This window comes from Salvelinus alpinus, chromosome 1, assembly GCF_045679555.1.
Source record: "Salvelinus alpinus chromosome 1, SLU_Salpinus.1, whole genome shotgun sequence".
Lineage (NCBI taxonomy): Eukaryota > Metazoa > Chordata > Actinopteri > Salmoniformes > Salmonidae > Salvelinus > Salvelinus alpinus.
Genome location: NC_092086.1, coordinates 52,681,011 through 52,697,877, shown reverse-complemented (window position 1 = coordinate 52,697,877; position 16,867 = coordinate 52,681,011). Strand labels below are relative to the sequence as shown.

The 16,867-nt window shown below is 42.5% G+C and overlaps 1 protein-coding gene across 1 annotated transcript in view; it reads right to left on the bottom strand.

Annotated features, from left to right (window-relative positions):
- Positions 1-10,321: 10,321 nt before the first annotated feature.
- LOC139580153 (neurabin-2-like) overlaps positions 10,322-16,867 on the bottom strand; it is a 56,473-nt gene continuing 49,927 nt past the window's right edge. The window contains exons 10-11 of the mRNA XM_071408698.1: positions 14,286-14,382; positions 10,322-14,100 (exon numbers count right to left, since the gene is read on the bottom strand). Of these exons, the coding sequence (XP_071264799.1) occupies positions 14,047-14,100; positions 14,286-14,382 (151 nt within the window). The 3' untranslated portion in view covers positions 10,322-14,046. The remainder of the gene's footprint in view (positions 14,101-14,285; positions 14,383-16,867) is intronic.

The window sequence follows — 16,867 nt, the reverse complement described above, 5'->3', positions numbered from 1 at the left end:
CGTCTGTCAATCATGGTTACCTGCAAGGAAGCATGTACCGTCATCATTGCTTTGCACAAAAAGGGCTTCACAGGCAAGGATATTGCTGCCAGTAAGATTGCACCTAAATCAACCACTTATCGGATCATCAAGAACTTCAAGGAGAGCGGTTCAATTGTTGTGAAGAAGGCTTCAGGGCGCCCAAGAAAGTCCAGCAAGCGCCAGGACCGTCTCCTAAAGTTGATTCAGCTGCGGGATCGAGGCACCACCAGTACAGAGCTTGCTCAGGAATGGCAGCAGGCAGGTGTGAGTGCATCTGCATGCACAGTGGGGCGAAGACTTTTGGAGGATGGCCTAGTGTCAAGAAGGGCCGCAAAGAAGCAACTTCTCTCCAGGATAAACATCAGGGACCGACTGATATTCTGCAAAAGGTACAGGAATTGGACTGCTGAGGACTGGGGTAAAGTCATGTTCTCTGATGAATCCCCTTTCCGATTGTTTGGGGCATCTGGAAAAAAAGCTTGTCCGGAAAAGACAAGGTGAGCGCTACCATCAGTCCTGTGTCATGCCAACATTAAAGCATCCTGAGACCATTCATGTGTGGGGTTGCTTCTCAGCCAAGGGAGTGGGCTCACTCACAATTTTGCCTAAGAACACAGCTATGAATAAAGAATGGTACCAACACATCCTCCGAGAGCAACTTCTCCCAACCATCCAGGAACAGTTTGGTGACGAACAATGCCTTTTCCAGCATGATAGAGCACCTTGCCATAAGGCAAAAGTGATAACTAAGTGGCAAAACATCGATATTTTGGGTCCATGGTCAGGGAACTCCTCAGACCTTAATCCCATTGAGAACTTGTGGTCAATCCTCAAGAGGCAGGTGGACAAACAAAAACCCACAAATTCTGACAAACTCCAAGCATTAATTATGCAAGAATGGGCTGCCATCAGTCAGGATGTGGCCCAGAAGTTAATTGACAGCATACCAGGGCGGATTGCAGAGGTCTTGAAAAAGAAGGGTCAACACTGCAAATATTGACTTTTTGCATCAACTTCATGTAATTGTCAATAAAAGCCTTTGACACTTATGAAATGCTTGTAATTATACTTCAGTATTCCATAGTAACATCTGACAAAAATATCTAAAGACACTGAAGCAGCAAACTTTGTGAAAATTAATATTTGTGTATTTTTGTCCACGACTGTATTACATACCATACAAAACGTAACATATCATACTAAATGGAGTGTCTTGGATTTACTTACAGAATAATGTGAAATCCTCTGAGACCAGGTTGGGAAAGAAGGTAAGTTAAAATTACAACAAATACTGGTTCCTTCCAGCACTGTAATATAATAATATGAATATGAACTCAATCTCAACATTTGCGTTGGCTCATTATTGGAAATAGCACATCCACCCTCCTCTAATGCTCCACAATTTCAACAGGACCTATTCTATCCAAGTTTTTGAATGGATGTTAGTCCTGCATGGCTGTCTGTCATAAAGTGAGATTTGTTTTCTTCTAAGCGACAAGAAAGTCAACTGGCAGGAAGCGCTCGGCTGAGCGGCATGGCACAAATAGGCCTACAGAAGCAGGTTAGAGATTCAAGACAGTTTTAAATCCACACAATTACAGATTAGCAGTTTGATAGAAAAAAGTACTATAATGTCATTATACCATCAGTATCAGTATTGACAATATATATATATACTGCGTATACAGTGGGGAGAACAAGTATTTGATACACTGCCGATTTTGCAGGTTTTCCTACTTACAAAGCATGTAGAGGTCTGTAATTTTTATCATAGGTGCACTTCAACTGTGAGAGACGGAAAAATCCAGAAAATCACATTGTATGATTTTTAAGTAATTAATTTGCTTTTTATTGCATGACATAAGTATTTGATACAACAGAAAAGCAGAACTTAATATTTGGTACAGAAACCTTTGTTTGCTATTTATATAGGCACAATTTATATTGGCATATTCATACATATTACACTCACTTTAGGATAACCTTGTAGAAAAACACATTACACACAGACTATCTAAATAAAAAACCGCAGCACCATGGCACAGTCAAATCAGAATGAGGAGATAGGCGCAATGAAGCCTGTCACGCCTGTTGAATATATGTAAAAGAAGTTTCCTGCTGTGGAATTTACAGTCACTTTTAAGAAATGGCGTGTTTGGACTGAGATGGCAGGAGAAAATAGATATCCAATGGCTGGATCATTCAACAAGACGAGGTTGGATTTAGTCAAGGAGATAATTCAGACAAGAAAATTTGACAAAAAGAAGATGATGACAAAAGAGTACTCTTGTATCAGAAATTGTGATTGAAATGATTTTTCTGGAAGGACAGATCTTCATGAACAAGACTACCGTGACCAAACTAAAACTAGAGAGAACAATAGAATGCGGAAAGAAAGAACTGAGTCAAGACAGAGACAGAACAGGAGTACTCCCCACTGCCCCGCCGCCGTATAACAATCAACCCAAAGGTACCCTGGGTGACTATACACAGATCTACCCTCTTATACTACTGACAGAAGAAAATGGCGAAGCAAACACAATTATCCTCAAAGGAACTCTGAAGGAGGTGGATGACACAGCAGCAGCAAGCGGTATGAGAACAATAGAATTGGATGAAAAAAAGGAGGCACAGTTCCTGGAGGGAGAGTCCCTCGTCACCCCATCTCACTCCGCAAAAAGGGACAGACTGGCAAACCATAAACATATGGCCGCCTGTAGAAAACAAACTAACTACTAAAGAAATAAAAGTAAAGTACAAAGTTTTACCATCCATGGAGGACCTATTCAGAGACCAGAGAGACAGGAAAGAAAGAAAGAAGAAGGAAAACTGGCAAATAATAAGTTATATACATTACAAAAAGAGAAAGTTGATAGATCTACAAATGCTAATTGATGATAAGATTAAAGAGACAATGGACACAGATGATGTGGAGGAAAGTCAAAATCTGAAATATGAGGTCAGACAAGCCAAAGATATGGTAAGACGATACCAGAGGGAGGTGGAAGAGTGTGAAGAAGAACTGAGAGATAGAAAGGGAGAGACATTTTCCATGCCCTTGGTGTATCGTACAGGTCCAGGGGGACAGGTGACTCAGGAATACAAGGCTTGGAGTTTTGGAGACCTGGAAACAGCAGTGAAAGGCATGCCCAGGATCTCGAAAGGAGGGGATGGGTGGATACAGACTTTTGAGCATTTACACGGGCACAATGGAAACCTGTGCCTGAGGAACCTCAAGGCGCTACTGGCAAGGATGATGACACCAGGGCAATTGGAGACGCTGTTGTTGAGAGCCCGCATCGATGATGCTCCACCTGAAGCCGTATTGAGTGAAGTCCGAGCACCCCTGTGGAGGACTCTAAGATATGAATACCCCCACTGTAAGAGATATGACCAGGCTACCCCATGTGGCCCTCGACGAAAACGCAGATTCCGCAGAATGGCTTGAAAAGTTTAAAACAATATGGAATGAGGAACTCGGAGAAAGATATGACCAGAATGACACTGGAGAACGCATGTTCTATGATTATACTGAAAAAAAATTGCCCTGAACCCATCAGAAAAAAGGTTGAAGATGAAATAGGATGGGACAGAAAGACTGGGGGAGAGAAAGAAGAGTATCTCAGACACTGGTTCAGGAACTGGAAGAAACAAAAGTATGATGAGAAATCGAGGAAAGGAGGACTAGACACTGCACTGAAGAAGGTCCAGCTTGCCCAGATCGAGAAAGGGAGTGGTGGGTTTACTCACAATGTGATGGCTGCTCAAATTGTTTCTACAGGCTCATCACAACCTGCACAACCCCCCCCCCCCCCACCCGTGAACCTGGTGCCTGCAGGGTATGTGCCTTTTTCTCCATTGAGTTTTATGGTGACACAAAAACATGGTATGGCAGAGGATATGAGCCCGCCAGAGCTCCTCGTGACTGGAGCAACACTCAATGCTGGACCTGTGGAAAGTTGGGGCATATAAGTTCCCAGTGTGGGGGACATGGAAGAGGAAGAGGTTATAGCAGGGGCAGAGGAAACTTTGGGCCTGGCAGAGGGAGAGAAACTTTTGATAATGCACATCCTGGAGTGTATTACCCACCATGGCAACAATATGCTCCTCAGCCACAGTACCACTCACCCGGAGCTGAAAATGCTCCCCAGGGGCCACTTATGCCCCATGAACAAGGAGGACAAGTTAATGATGGAGGACAGCCATGGCCAATGGGAAATCAGAACACCAATGGTTCTTATTTTCCTCAGAATTAAAAACGAAGGTGCCTGACTCCCCTGCTCCAGTGTCCCCAGTACGAATTCAAAGATGGAAGAGAAGAGCCAACGGTTATCTCAACATTACTGGACATGACCTACCATTCCTAATAGACACTGGAGCTCATTGTTCCTGTACATGTAAACCTGGACAAGTTGTTGGAGCTTCCCTAAGCAAATCATCAGTAACGATAACAGGGACATCTGGACAGCCCAGGGATGTGCACCGGTCAAAGACTTGTTTAAGAATCTCTGCTTGACTCTGACATGGTGTTGTTTGTTGATGGATCTGCCTATATAGATTAAACCTCAGGGTATCAACATGTAGGATTTGCTGTAGTAGATGTGGGAGGTGATATTGAGGTTATACGGCCCCTACCAGACCATTTATCAGCGCAACAGGCAGATTTATTAGCTCTGACCACAGCTTGTGAATTGGGGGAAGGGAAGGCTTTTACTGGCTATTCTGACTCAGCATATGTTATTGGGGTTTGTTTGTCATGGTGTAGGGTTTGGAGAGCAAGAGAGTTTACTAATACCACAGACACCCCTATTAAAAACAGACCTTTTTGTTGAACAGTTGTTTGAAGCTATGTGAAAACCTAACAAATTGGCTATTGTTAAGGTTGAGGCATACACGGGTCCGTGTGATAATGCTAGAATTAGTAACAGCATAGCTGATGAGGCGGCCAAATTTGCTGTTTCCCTTTGTCACACACGTGCATTTTATTTTTTTAGTTGGTTGTATCATTTGAAACTACTGATCTTGATAAACAGCAGCAGACTGATATTCTCAATCACCAGGTGTGGAGGGAGAGAGGGTGTGCTCTCTGTCCTAGGTCTGGCTTATGGCTACATCTTTTGTCTGGCATGCCCTGTTTATCATCAACCATGGTTTTGTTATTTTCCGATTGGCTCATGGAGTGAGCCATTCGTCAAAAGGGGGATATGAGAGGAGAATGGAGGAGGAGAATGTTTGAAAATGTTAAATTGACCCAGAATTTGAATCAGCACGTAAAACAGTTTATTTATCGTTGCGAGACATGTTTGTTATATAATATAGAAAAGGGAACTCCCCTGCAAACAGGGAAGTTCCCCACTCCAAAAGGATCTTTTGTCAACATAGCTATGGATTTTATAGACATGATAGAGCGAAAAGAAAGATACTGCCTGGTGATAATTGACAGGTTTACCAGGTGGGTGGAACCATCCAACTGCATTGCGCGAACAGTTGCAAAATTGCTAGTTAGGAAAATTATACTCCGGTTCGGAATGCCTGAGATTTGTCTGCAGACAATGGGACCCATCTCATAGGAGATGTGGTTACCCAAATGGCCAAAATGATGAGTGTTGACCAGAAGTTTGTGTCCATCTATCAACCGCAGAGTAACGAGAGTTACTGAGGGCTAATAACATGAAATGCTCCCATGTCAAACTATGCCATTCCACGGGAATGACAGGGGTAGAGAGATTACCTCTTGTCCTCATGAAAATACGCAGCGGCCTTAACAAAGGTATTGGGTGTACACCTTATGAAATGTTAACAAGACGACCAATGAACACCCCAGGGGTGAGACCTATGACTGACCGATAGATAGACATAACTGAGATATAGTGTGACCATCTTGAGTACATGAAGGAACTAACTTCTGTTGTAAGTTTTCTCCACTCACACTAGGAAAGCAGCAGAACCAATCCCAGGTGAAGACCCTGACGAGCTACCCATAAATGTTGGAGAATGGGTGGAACTCAGGGTCCAAAAGTGAAAATGGAACCAACCACGATGGATGGGTCTGTTCCAGGTAACCATGGTAACACCAACAGGGAGAGGTCCGGCTGGCATCATCTCTCCCACTGCAAGAATCTCCCAGAGTGGGAGCCATGGATGAGCGACTGGAAGGAGGGAGAGCAGGGCCCCGAGAACATCTGGAGGAAGAAAAAGGTCCGATCCAAAGGACAGGAGCAGAAGGCCGAGACCAAAGGCCAGAAGAACCAACAGACGTTTCAGCCACAGAACTTGAAGAGTCATCAGATGTCGAGAACACCATCATACACACACACTATGGTTGTGAAACAAGAAAATCGCAACCATGGAAAAACACATGCAGGGTATTTGTTGCTCTCCAAATCTACCCGTTCCCTTTATGGACCGGGATGTGGAGAATAATAAATGGGTGAAAACAGTGACATACATAGGATTACAGTGGAGGGGGAACACATCTGGCACACGGGTAATGATTTTCCAGAAACCCACCTCCACAGCATTTTTGTGGGGAACCCAGGCAGTACCAATTGGAAAGAATGATTTTGGGTGTAGATTACTCCATTTTATGAAAAGGAACAAAACTAGGGCTTGACAACAAAAAAAGCAATTATACTATTCTGATGTTGGTCAAAGGGGGAAGGAAGCAGCATGGGAAGTTGTAGTAATGGGTAAATGGATTAATAATTTGACATACTCCATGCAGGTCCTTACTAATTTGATAAAACAGGGTTTTACTCAGTTGTCACTAAATGTGCAGAATTTGAAGGCAGTAAGTGACCAGAGACGAAATGGCACATATTGGCTAAAGACAGAGGGGCCTACAGGTCCCTTGGAATAAACAATGAGGATAACTGTGTCATGTTGCTTCCTGACTCCTCTGACAACCTGACATCTATTATTAATGACCTGGCTAAATTAGGAGGTACTCTGTGAAAAGCTGACAACACCATCTTTGACCAAATTAGACACTGGTTTAATGGTGTATTTGGAAACGTGATGGGTAAGGTAATGATGTCCAGGTATGCCATGATTGTTCCGCTCCTGGTAGGTCTACTGTGTTTTGCTTTTGATTTATGTATAATAAAGTGTTTGGCTAGAAAGACTGTGGAACATTTGGGGATTATAGGACACATGTATGTAGGGGTGGTCACAAGAAGGGAGCAAACTTACCTAATGTGGTAGAGGGAAGATATGAGAGATACTAGAGCTTGTCATGAATACTGTATATGGGTCAACTGAGAGAAGAGTATAGTGATAGGAGAAACTATGATAAAGGGGATTGTAGTGTGTTAGACTGACAGCAACAGGTGACAGGTGTAAACATTTCCAGGATAGAGGAAGGCATGGGAGCACTTTTTGAATGAATGTGGGTATGCAGTGACAAGGTGTATCTCACTTTACCTCCCGGATGGGGGGGTGTTGTTATTTGGGGAGAACAGAAATGTACATGTTAAAGAATGCCAGTCACCGATCTTTTCAATGAAACAGGTAAAACAAACTCTGGGGAACTGCAGTGTGCCAAACGACTCATCCCAGACAGTCAGGAAGCCTATGGTCATGTCCTACACCCGGGTGAGATTTTGGACACGAGGAATGGGAGTATAGCCAGATTCACCCACCAGCATTCCAGCAACCACGGGAGTCGTTTCACCCGTTAGAAGGCCATCGCTGGGATCAAATAGATCTGGGGGATTTGCCTAATCTATTTGATTTCAGAGGAGAATATTATGATTGAAGCTGTGAGACTAATTAGTCTCAAAGGGGGAAATGTCAGGATTCACCTAGGGGTCATTATTTGGGGCTGTACAAATGTTTGATGTATTAGAATAATTGATTATGCTTATGTTATATTAATAGAAGGGGAGGGGTTATAAGACCCCTCCCTCACATTTATAGGGTCCTAGACTACAGATTAACAATAAATATTAATTATATAGTTTTAGAATTGTTCCACAGTTGTTTGCTCTTTTTCTCTTATAATGTGTGACTGAGACAGAACTCTGCAGGGGAGTGTGGGAGATAAGAGACTGCTCAGACATTCCACAATAAATCAACTTCGGGAAGGGGACATTTATTGCCTAGCTTTTAGATAAACACTGAAACTCTATGTTTGTATAGCTACAGATGCAGGGTTTTGGTCTCAGGAGTAAAAAGGTAATGACGTAGTCAGTGACATCACTAAGGCGGGACTTCGGTTTAATAAAACTACTTGAGACCTTTTGTATGATGCAGAACTTACTCATAAACATGCGTGCCATATTCCTGTTTGTCAACTTCTGTCTGCAATTGCATTGATAAAGGTTTTTGAATTATTTAATTAAAGATATTGTCATAATGCTAATTTCACCAATGAACCAATGATTGACAAGGTAGGACGTAAGGAACGAACCTAACAATACTAAATGGAGTGTCTTGGTTTTACATACAGAATAATACAAAAGGCTCTGAGACCAGGTTGTCTTTCCACTGCCTGTCTTTGGCTGGACTACTGAATCTGTATCCTCTTCCATCTCTCTCCTGTTGCTCTTTCAAATCCAACTGCTTTCCATCCGACTTGGGAAGAATGCAACATTTTTATTTTTTCTATTTGCTAAAACATGTACAACCAGTACAGGCCCGTTTAAACTGCACCCTGAATTCGGGAATTGCAGGTGTCATAAAGTGATAATGATAATGTCATAAATATAGTCCTACTGTACCTGATTGGCTAGGTGCTATTCTATAATGCACCCACTATAGATAGCCTATTAGCAATAGCACTAATAAAATTTAAAAAAGCCAACTGATATTTACTCCTGAGGTGCTGACTTGCTACACCCTCGATAACTACTGTGATTATTATTATTTGACCATGCTGGTCATTTATGAACATTTGAACATCTTGGCCATGTTCTGTTATAATCTCCACCCGGCACAGCCAGAAGAGGACTGGCCACCCCTCATAGCCTGGTTCCGCTCTAGGTTTCTTCCTAGGTTTTGGCCTTTCTAGGGAGTTTTTCCTAGCCACCGTGCTTCTACACCTGCATTGCTTGCTGTTTGGGGTTTTAGGCTGGGTTTCTGTACAGCACTTCAAGATATTAGCTGATGTACGAAGGGCTATATAAAATAAACTTGATTTGATTTGATATATAGGACTATTATATGACTAATATGCTTATCAATATCAGTTGTTATGATTATTACAACTTTTTAAAATGTATTCATAGGCTAATGACATAATAGGCCCACTGCTGATTATAAAATGTTATAAACTGCATGGTTCGAGCCCTGAATGCTGATTGGCTGACAGCTGTGGTATATCAGACCGTATACCACAGGTATGACAAAACATTTATTACCACTCCGTGTTGCGTCGTGCATAAAGAACAGCCCGTAGCCATGGTATATTGGCCATACACCACACCCCCTTGTGCCTTATTGCTTAAATAGCTTACTGATTGAGGCTATAGAGGCCTAAAAGTCCTTAAAACATTTTAATTATGTTCGTAAACTGTTAGCGCCACCACGATGAGAATATATAGCTAAATATGAATGATTTGTGTTTTTATCAGCGGTCTCACTGTTAGACACAAGATGATGCAGTAAATGAATCCTGCTCTGCATTGGGCTGAGGGAGCTCGTCCCTGCCCCTGAATGTTTTAGCTACTTAACAGGAATTTGAGAAGAGCACTTATCCAAGTAAAAACAATCCAAAGGCTACAAGCCAGTAACCATACCGCTATTGCAATATTTTAGTGCATAACATCTTATTTCCAATGTATTTACATGTATTTCAAGGACTAAGCCTGTCTTACTGTCATCCATAAGTGATCCACTTGAAGTTTTTGTCCTTGTCAGCTCCATGGAAGAACACTAATTACTAATGAGGACTGATGAAAAGTAACAGACTTTATAACGGTATTACGTCACACAACCTAATGTTGTGCATGACCTCATCAAGGTAGTTTTGTTCGTGAGGAGTGCGGGGACTGGGAACAACATGGGGGGGGGGGGGGGCAAGGATATAGGCATGGTGCTGTGATAAGAGCAATAATTCAAGGATGTGTTGGCTATGTTCCTTGTTACACCTTTAGGCCAACTATTAGCCTAAAGCTCCTAGAAGACACTTTGAGGAAATAATTCAAAAGGGAAATAGCCTCTAATCTTTAAAAACCTCTTGACTTTTGTGAACAAATTGAGCGCATACAATTTAAACAGACACTAACATCACTATACCTCTCATTTCTGAAAAGGATACCCCTTTCAGTGCATACAAAACAAGCCAACGTGACCCTTGAGCTCTTGTTCAACACGTCTGCATTTATTAACAATGACAGTAAATGATGTGAGACAAACATGATGAATTTTAGGACTTTTTACCCCTCTTACTCATTGTGTTTGCAAACCACAAAGCAAGGATGGAACAAATAATAATACAAAAAGGAATGGAACCAGTTTCCTTCCACCTCAGAGGAGGGCAATGCTATTACACTTACTAATGGGCCATGGTCAATAATGCAAGAGTCTCTAGTATGAAGCAGAGATCCAGAATGAGTTTCCAACAGCATTTATCTGGCATCTTGAATCTCATGCACTTGAAGTAATGACAAAGTGTACAATGGAATGTGAAAAGATGAGACACCATACGATTCATCTGGTCGAGATCACAATATAGAGCTCCTGATTCATGCCCTCATTGGCGTGGTTTATGGGTACATGTGGTTCCCCTTTCCTATTCTGAGGTACAGATATGAACATGCATTGCCCAGCATATGTACTGTATTCTAATTCTGCCTCGAGGGGTACTATCAGAACTGGAATCACAAAGATGCTAAATGTTGTGTCAAATTCAAAGATCAGCTTCAGTAAACCACATCCCTTTTTCACCCAGCCATTTCATTGGTCAACTATCCCATTTCTGACACGTTTCCCATTGTTGTAACTTTACTGACAGCATAGCTAGCCATGGAATGTTCATGGATGAACATATTTCATTTAGTCCAGTTTGTAGTTAAATGATACTTGTCCAGAGTGTCTGCCCGCCATCTGAGAGGTGAGAGAAGGAGTCCATTTGGTGACGAAGACTTTACAGGCAAGTCCGTTTGGTTAGGTCCGTTTGAGATTCATACATTAACAGACCCAGTAGCAGCGTATCTATCTGAATGTGTTCTATGCAGTTCTCTTTCTTTTGGTTAGTAGAGGTCAACAGTTTTGATTCACAACTGTAGGGAAAGGTATTCACTATGAAGATGGATTTAAAAAGTAAACATATACTGCGTATAGCCAAGAGGAAAGCGCAAAGTAGCAATAATACCATTGGGGACAGTGGATATAAAAGGTCTTGCGATGAGAGAGGCACTGCTTATCTCTAAGTAGGACCATGTGTGTTCCATACTGGCACACTCACTATGTTACGACCAGCATCCTATACAAGCATACTGTATGGAGTTAGTAGGCCATACAAGACGAACACAGAAAAGTCCTTTTTTGGATTGTGTTTCCTTTCGCTTAAAAAAGGTCAAATTCCGCCATTTCATCTCAATATGAATTAATTTCTGGGTAACATCTAAGTACCTTACTGTGATTGTTTTCAATTAAAATCATCTAAAAGAAACAAAAATACTTTCTTAGCAAAGAGCAATTTCTCAAGCAATAATTGTTCTAGGACTGCCTGGGAGTGGTCTGAGTGGGCAGGGGAAAGCTGAAAACTAGCTGTTTGGAATTCTATTAGCTAATTAGGGCAGGCCTAAACTCCATCCCACCAAAACAGGCAGAAATTCCCAGGCAGTCTTTTCAAACAGCTCTTACACTAAAAGGGAATTATCATAATTTTCAACATTTTACAGTATTATTCCAACCTCATAGTATGGAAATATATACTTTTATACAGGAAATCATGTTTTGACTGCACTGGGCCTTTAAGTCCCTTTTAAGTTCTGTTCAATGCCACTTCTCAGCATGTGGAAGTTGTTCACACATCGACTCCAATATTACCTAATACTGCAAAATATGGTCATAAAACGTGTCAGCTTATTCCAGAGATGGCAAACCAGGAATTTTTCACTACCTGATGACCTAGTATGCCTTCTCTCAATCAAAACTCACTGAAAGTGTGACACCTCCTGGCTTAGAGCAGTACTGCAACATAACAGAGCAGTACATAACATCGGGCCCATGAAAACACTGTCAAATACATCTGGTTTCATAGTTAAAATAATACAAATTTGACATTAAAATGATACAAGATTAAAATAATAATAGGGCCATTTTTAAGATTAAAAAATGAATACATAGTGGGGGCAAATGAGTCTGACGTGTTTGTGCTACTAGGGGACAGTGAAGTAAGTGATGACAGGAAGTTCCAAATGCCTAGTCTTAGATAAAAAGACACTGTTGACAAACATGAGCAGCAAAGAGGGAGCAAGGCAGCTGACTGGTATTATTGGAGAATCAAGTGAGAGCATCGCGTCTACAGACAAAGACCTTTTACTGCACCTCAGTAGTCCACAGTGGCCTCCTCCTGTCTCCTTCATCTGCACTGACCTGAGATACACTGGACAGGTGACAGGAGAAGGTAGGAATCAGATCAGACACACGGCTTTGCTTTTACCTTCCCGGTGTTTTTCAGATCAGATACACTGCTTTGCTTTTACCTTCCCTGTGTTTTTCAGATCAGATACACTGCTTTGCTTTTACCTTCCCTGTGTTTTTCAGATCAGATGAAGTGAAGAATAGGAGACAAGATAGGAAGCCACTTGAGACTATTGAGGCATGCTGGAGCGTCCCCCCCCCCCCCCCCCCCCCTGCCTCCGTCGATCTCGCTCTCTTTCATAAAGCTGCTAGGTAACAACATTTCCCAATGGTTCTAGCTACCCCAACATTACACAAAGATTGACATCTAGTCCCCAAATTCGAAGGGCTGCAACGTCTGGGGGCTAGATTTAACCCCCTTTGCTAATCTAGCAGTGATTCCAGATGCAAACGTTAGAGCGTGAGTAAGACCTTACTGGTTGGGGGCGGGAAAACCCCGGATTCTGAAATTCATATAGAGTGAAGCACAAAGTCAAATAATACTGACCCTCTACGTTATCAGAACCCAAGGTGAGACATACGCAAGTAAAACCACGGGTAACACAATTGAACTGTTAACCTTACACATATTCACACCCTGTTTACCATTTTGCTAATAGAAAAGGAAAATGCACCCACTTTGCGTGTCCTATATCCACTTGGAATTAGACCATCTTCGGTATACCCAGTCTTCTCGATGCTTACGTCGATTCCATTCAACACCCTCCCACCCCAGCCACATTGCTTAAGCTTTTTAAGCTATTTTAAATATATGTAAAGAATATATACAAAACAAGCATATCATCACTGTACAAATGAACTTGAACCCAACCTGAGTCTTTCCATCATACAAGGGGAGCAGTCTAGCAAAAAAGGGGAAGCGGCCATTTTCTTTTGTCCAGTTAGTAGAAATCAAGAGAGATCATGCCATACAGCAGAAGCAGTATATTCAACAGTATCGGAGGAGAGTCTCTGTCATCAATACAGTTTCTTCTGTCCAGTTCTGTTCCCCACATCCACTAAGTCTAGAATAGACTAGAAGCATTAAGTCAGTAGGGGCTGTATTTCCTGGTTAGTTATTTTACAAGTGATTAGACAAAAAGAAGAGCATAGAAGACAAGCAACCTCCTTCACAGATTGATCAGTTGGGTAGTTGAATGTGGTTCAATGCAACAAGGACTCCAGGTACTGAATAAGGAGCATATTGGGATTGTTGACGCGGCTCGAAGCAAATGACAGACATCAGTTTAAAAAAAAAGAGTATTCAATTTTCCCTCGCAGGTGTCTTTGAACCCCCCCACCCCCCTTCAAACCGCTGCCCCTGAAGTCTTCCTTTCTCCATTATTTTCTTCTTCCTTTGTCGTTCTTACAATCCGTCAGGGACAACGTGGATTGGAAAAAGGATGGCCCAAGTGTGAAGGCATTGCTCCTCCTTTCCCTCTCTCTGCCAGAGGTTTAGGAGGGATCAGAGGTCTTCAGAGCATCCACCTTGGTCTCCAGGTCTGTGATCTGAGGAGAGGACAGAGAGTGATGGAAGGGGCTTTTATTACACACAAAATGTCCAGGCAGAATGATCATAACTCAGTAGCATCCTCTTGCTATGCATCTTGATTAACCAAAGCAAAATGTCTTACATAATTATTGAGAATTTCATGAAATGTTTCCACATACAGTAGAACCTAAATATACAACACCTTGTCCTGGAGGTTGTCTGCCTCTTCCTTATGAGTGGCCTCTGTCTCCTCTTGGGCTCTGCGCTGAGCCGTCTCCTTCTTCAGATACTCAATCTCCCTGAGACACAAAGCGTGGTTAGGCTGAATCCTGCACATCCATCCTCCTACAAACCAGAGAATCCGATTCCTCTACCTCCTACAAACCCCAGAACCCCCCATTCCTTTTCCTCCTACAAAACCCAGAAACCCCCATTCCTCTCATCCTCCTACTAGTGCTGAGCATTAGTGCTTTTTTGAGGTTGGTTCGGTTTCGGTTCAATTATACAAAAATTGTTCACGGTTTTTGATTTAAAAAAATGGGGGGTGGGGGGGTTCAAAACCAAAAACAGTGAACAAATTGCCAAAACATTGAAAACAATCCAGTGTCTCTGTCAGGTCCACATTGGGAAGACATCAATAGAATTACTATGAAATAACTCAATATATCAGTTGTGTATATTATTTGGGTTTTATTTTATGACTTTATTATTTTTCATTCAGTCATCTCATCTCAGGCAATAGCAGCCAGCCAGCCAAACAACCATCCAACGTTATCTCGGTGCTCCCCATACTGTACTATCTGACGAACCTAGTAGCTGTAGCTGCCTAATAGCTGGCTAAGTATGCTGTCTGACAAAAAATAATTTTACTAGTTCCGTTTCCGCCAGTCAACTTCGGTACAACATATAATGGGGGAGTCGCACTCTCGTGACTTCAGTTGAAGGATCTACAATCACGCCTGACAAGGCCAACCAATGAAATCTGCGCCTCGCTGGAAGCCCTGCCTTCCATAGGTGATAAGCGTGAGGGTAGGAATCATTCTTTCAATTATTCCGCTCAGTGTGAACAGGAATGATTCACGCTACTAAAACAAACAATTTGAAAACGAGACTGCCTTACGTTGCGCCAAATAAACTGTCCCATAGTGGTAGAGCGTGCTCATCCTCTGGAACTTGTGTGCTAAACTATTTGTTCTCATTAGTTTTCTAATCACAAACAATTATTCTTCAATTTGCTGGTGCAATGAGTAAAATGGCTAAGAAAACGCACGAGACCAGATGGCTAAGCCGGGTTGTGGTCGAGATCATGCCCCCAGTCATGTGGTTATAGTATTTCTCTGAAAGATACCTACGATCTATGTGTAGTTTGTCTCAGCTTGCAGAACGCTCAGGCGGCCCTCGCTTAAACCAGTCCGTGTGCGCATTGCCACATACTGCGTACAAACTCCCTGGAAAGACGTGAAGCATTATTGGGGGGAGCTTGGAATTACCGATAGACTTTCCTTAACCGGATGCCGGTGTGTGCCGAAAATCCCCCCCCCGCCATAATCCCCCCCTTCTAATTTCCTTAATTTTGTGGCTAGAATCAAATACTTTCTGTGGCACACATCAGTCAAATACTTTCTATAGAACAAACTTCACGTCAGGATAGGCAACCGAAATGAATCATTAATGTATGTGTGTTATATTAAACAGAGGGAGTAAGACGTTGGCAAGCAATAAACATTTCAGAACAACTATGGCTGAATTATTATCCTTACACTTTCAAAAATACTAGTCGAATAAGACATGGGAGAGATGACGAATTTTGGCAAAGAGATTTATGTATAGACTAATACAAAATTCAGTAGCTGATTTAGGTATGGGCGACATGGGCAGCCGCCCAGGACGGCATCTTGCCGGGGGCGGCACAGGGAGTGCGGGCGCGGCAATGAAGAATGCGGCGGGGGGGAGATTTTCGGCACAACACCTGGGACAGAGGTGCCGGAGATGGATTGGGTGGTCGGAGAAAATGTCTTGCCTGCCTGGGTGTCGGGTATGCGGTGGTTGCCTGCACCCAACCTGGCTCCTGTGTGCTCTACTCGAAGAGAGAGCGTGGCCAGGTTCGCTAACTCACTTTTGTACATCGCGCTGGTCTGTACAATTGACCTTATTTTAGCGCCCAAAAAACGTAATACTTCCAGATCAACTGTAATACCAATACCACGGTAAAGCACAATTTCTCCCCTTTCCAACAAAATCAATGACGAAACCTTCATGATGCCGATCTCTGCATGATTCAAGAAGACAATGAGCTCCGTCGGGTCTTCTTAAAAATGGCGGGTGAAGAAGCGAAACCTATTGCGTGATAGTGAGAGTCATGATAGCTTTCAGTGCTGACGCAAAAAATGACTAGGTATCCCCCTGTCCCTTTCTTGTTTTTAAACGGTGAGAGAAGTGCTACACCTGGCACTTGTCCGTAACACGGAACCCATACCGGCTGCGTGCGCGCGCTATCGTGCATACATTTATTTTGTCCCCCTACACAACGCGATCACGACACGTATGTTAAAATATCAAAACAAACTCTGAACCAATGACATTAATTTGGGGACAGGTTGAAAAGCATTAAACATGTATGGCAATTTAGCTAGTTAGCTTGCACTTGCTAGCTAATTTGTCCTGGGATATAAACATTGAGTTGTTATTTTACCTGAAATGCACAAGGTCCTCTAGTCCGACAATTAATCCACACAACCGAATCGATTCGGTCAACCGAATTGTTTCTAGTCATCTCTCCTCCTT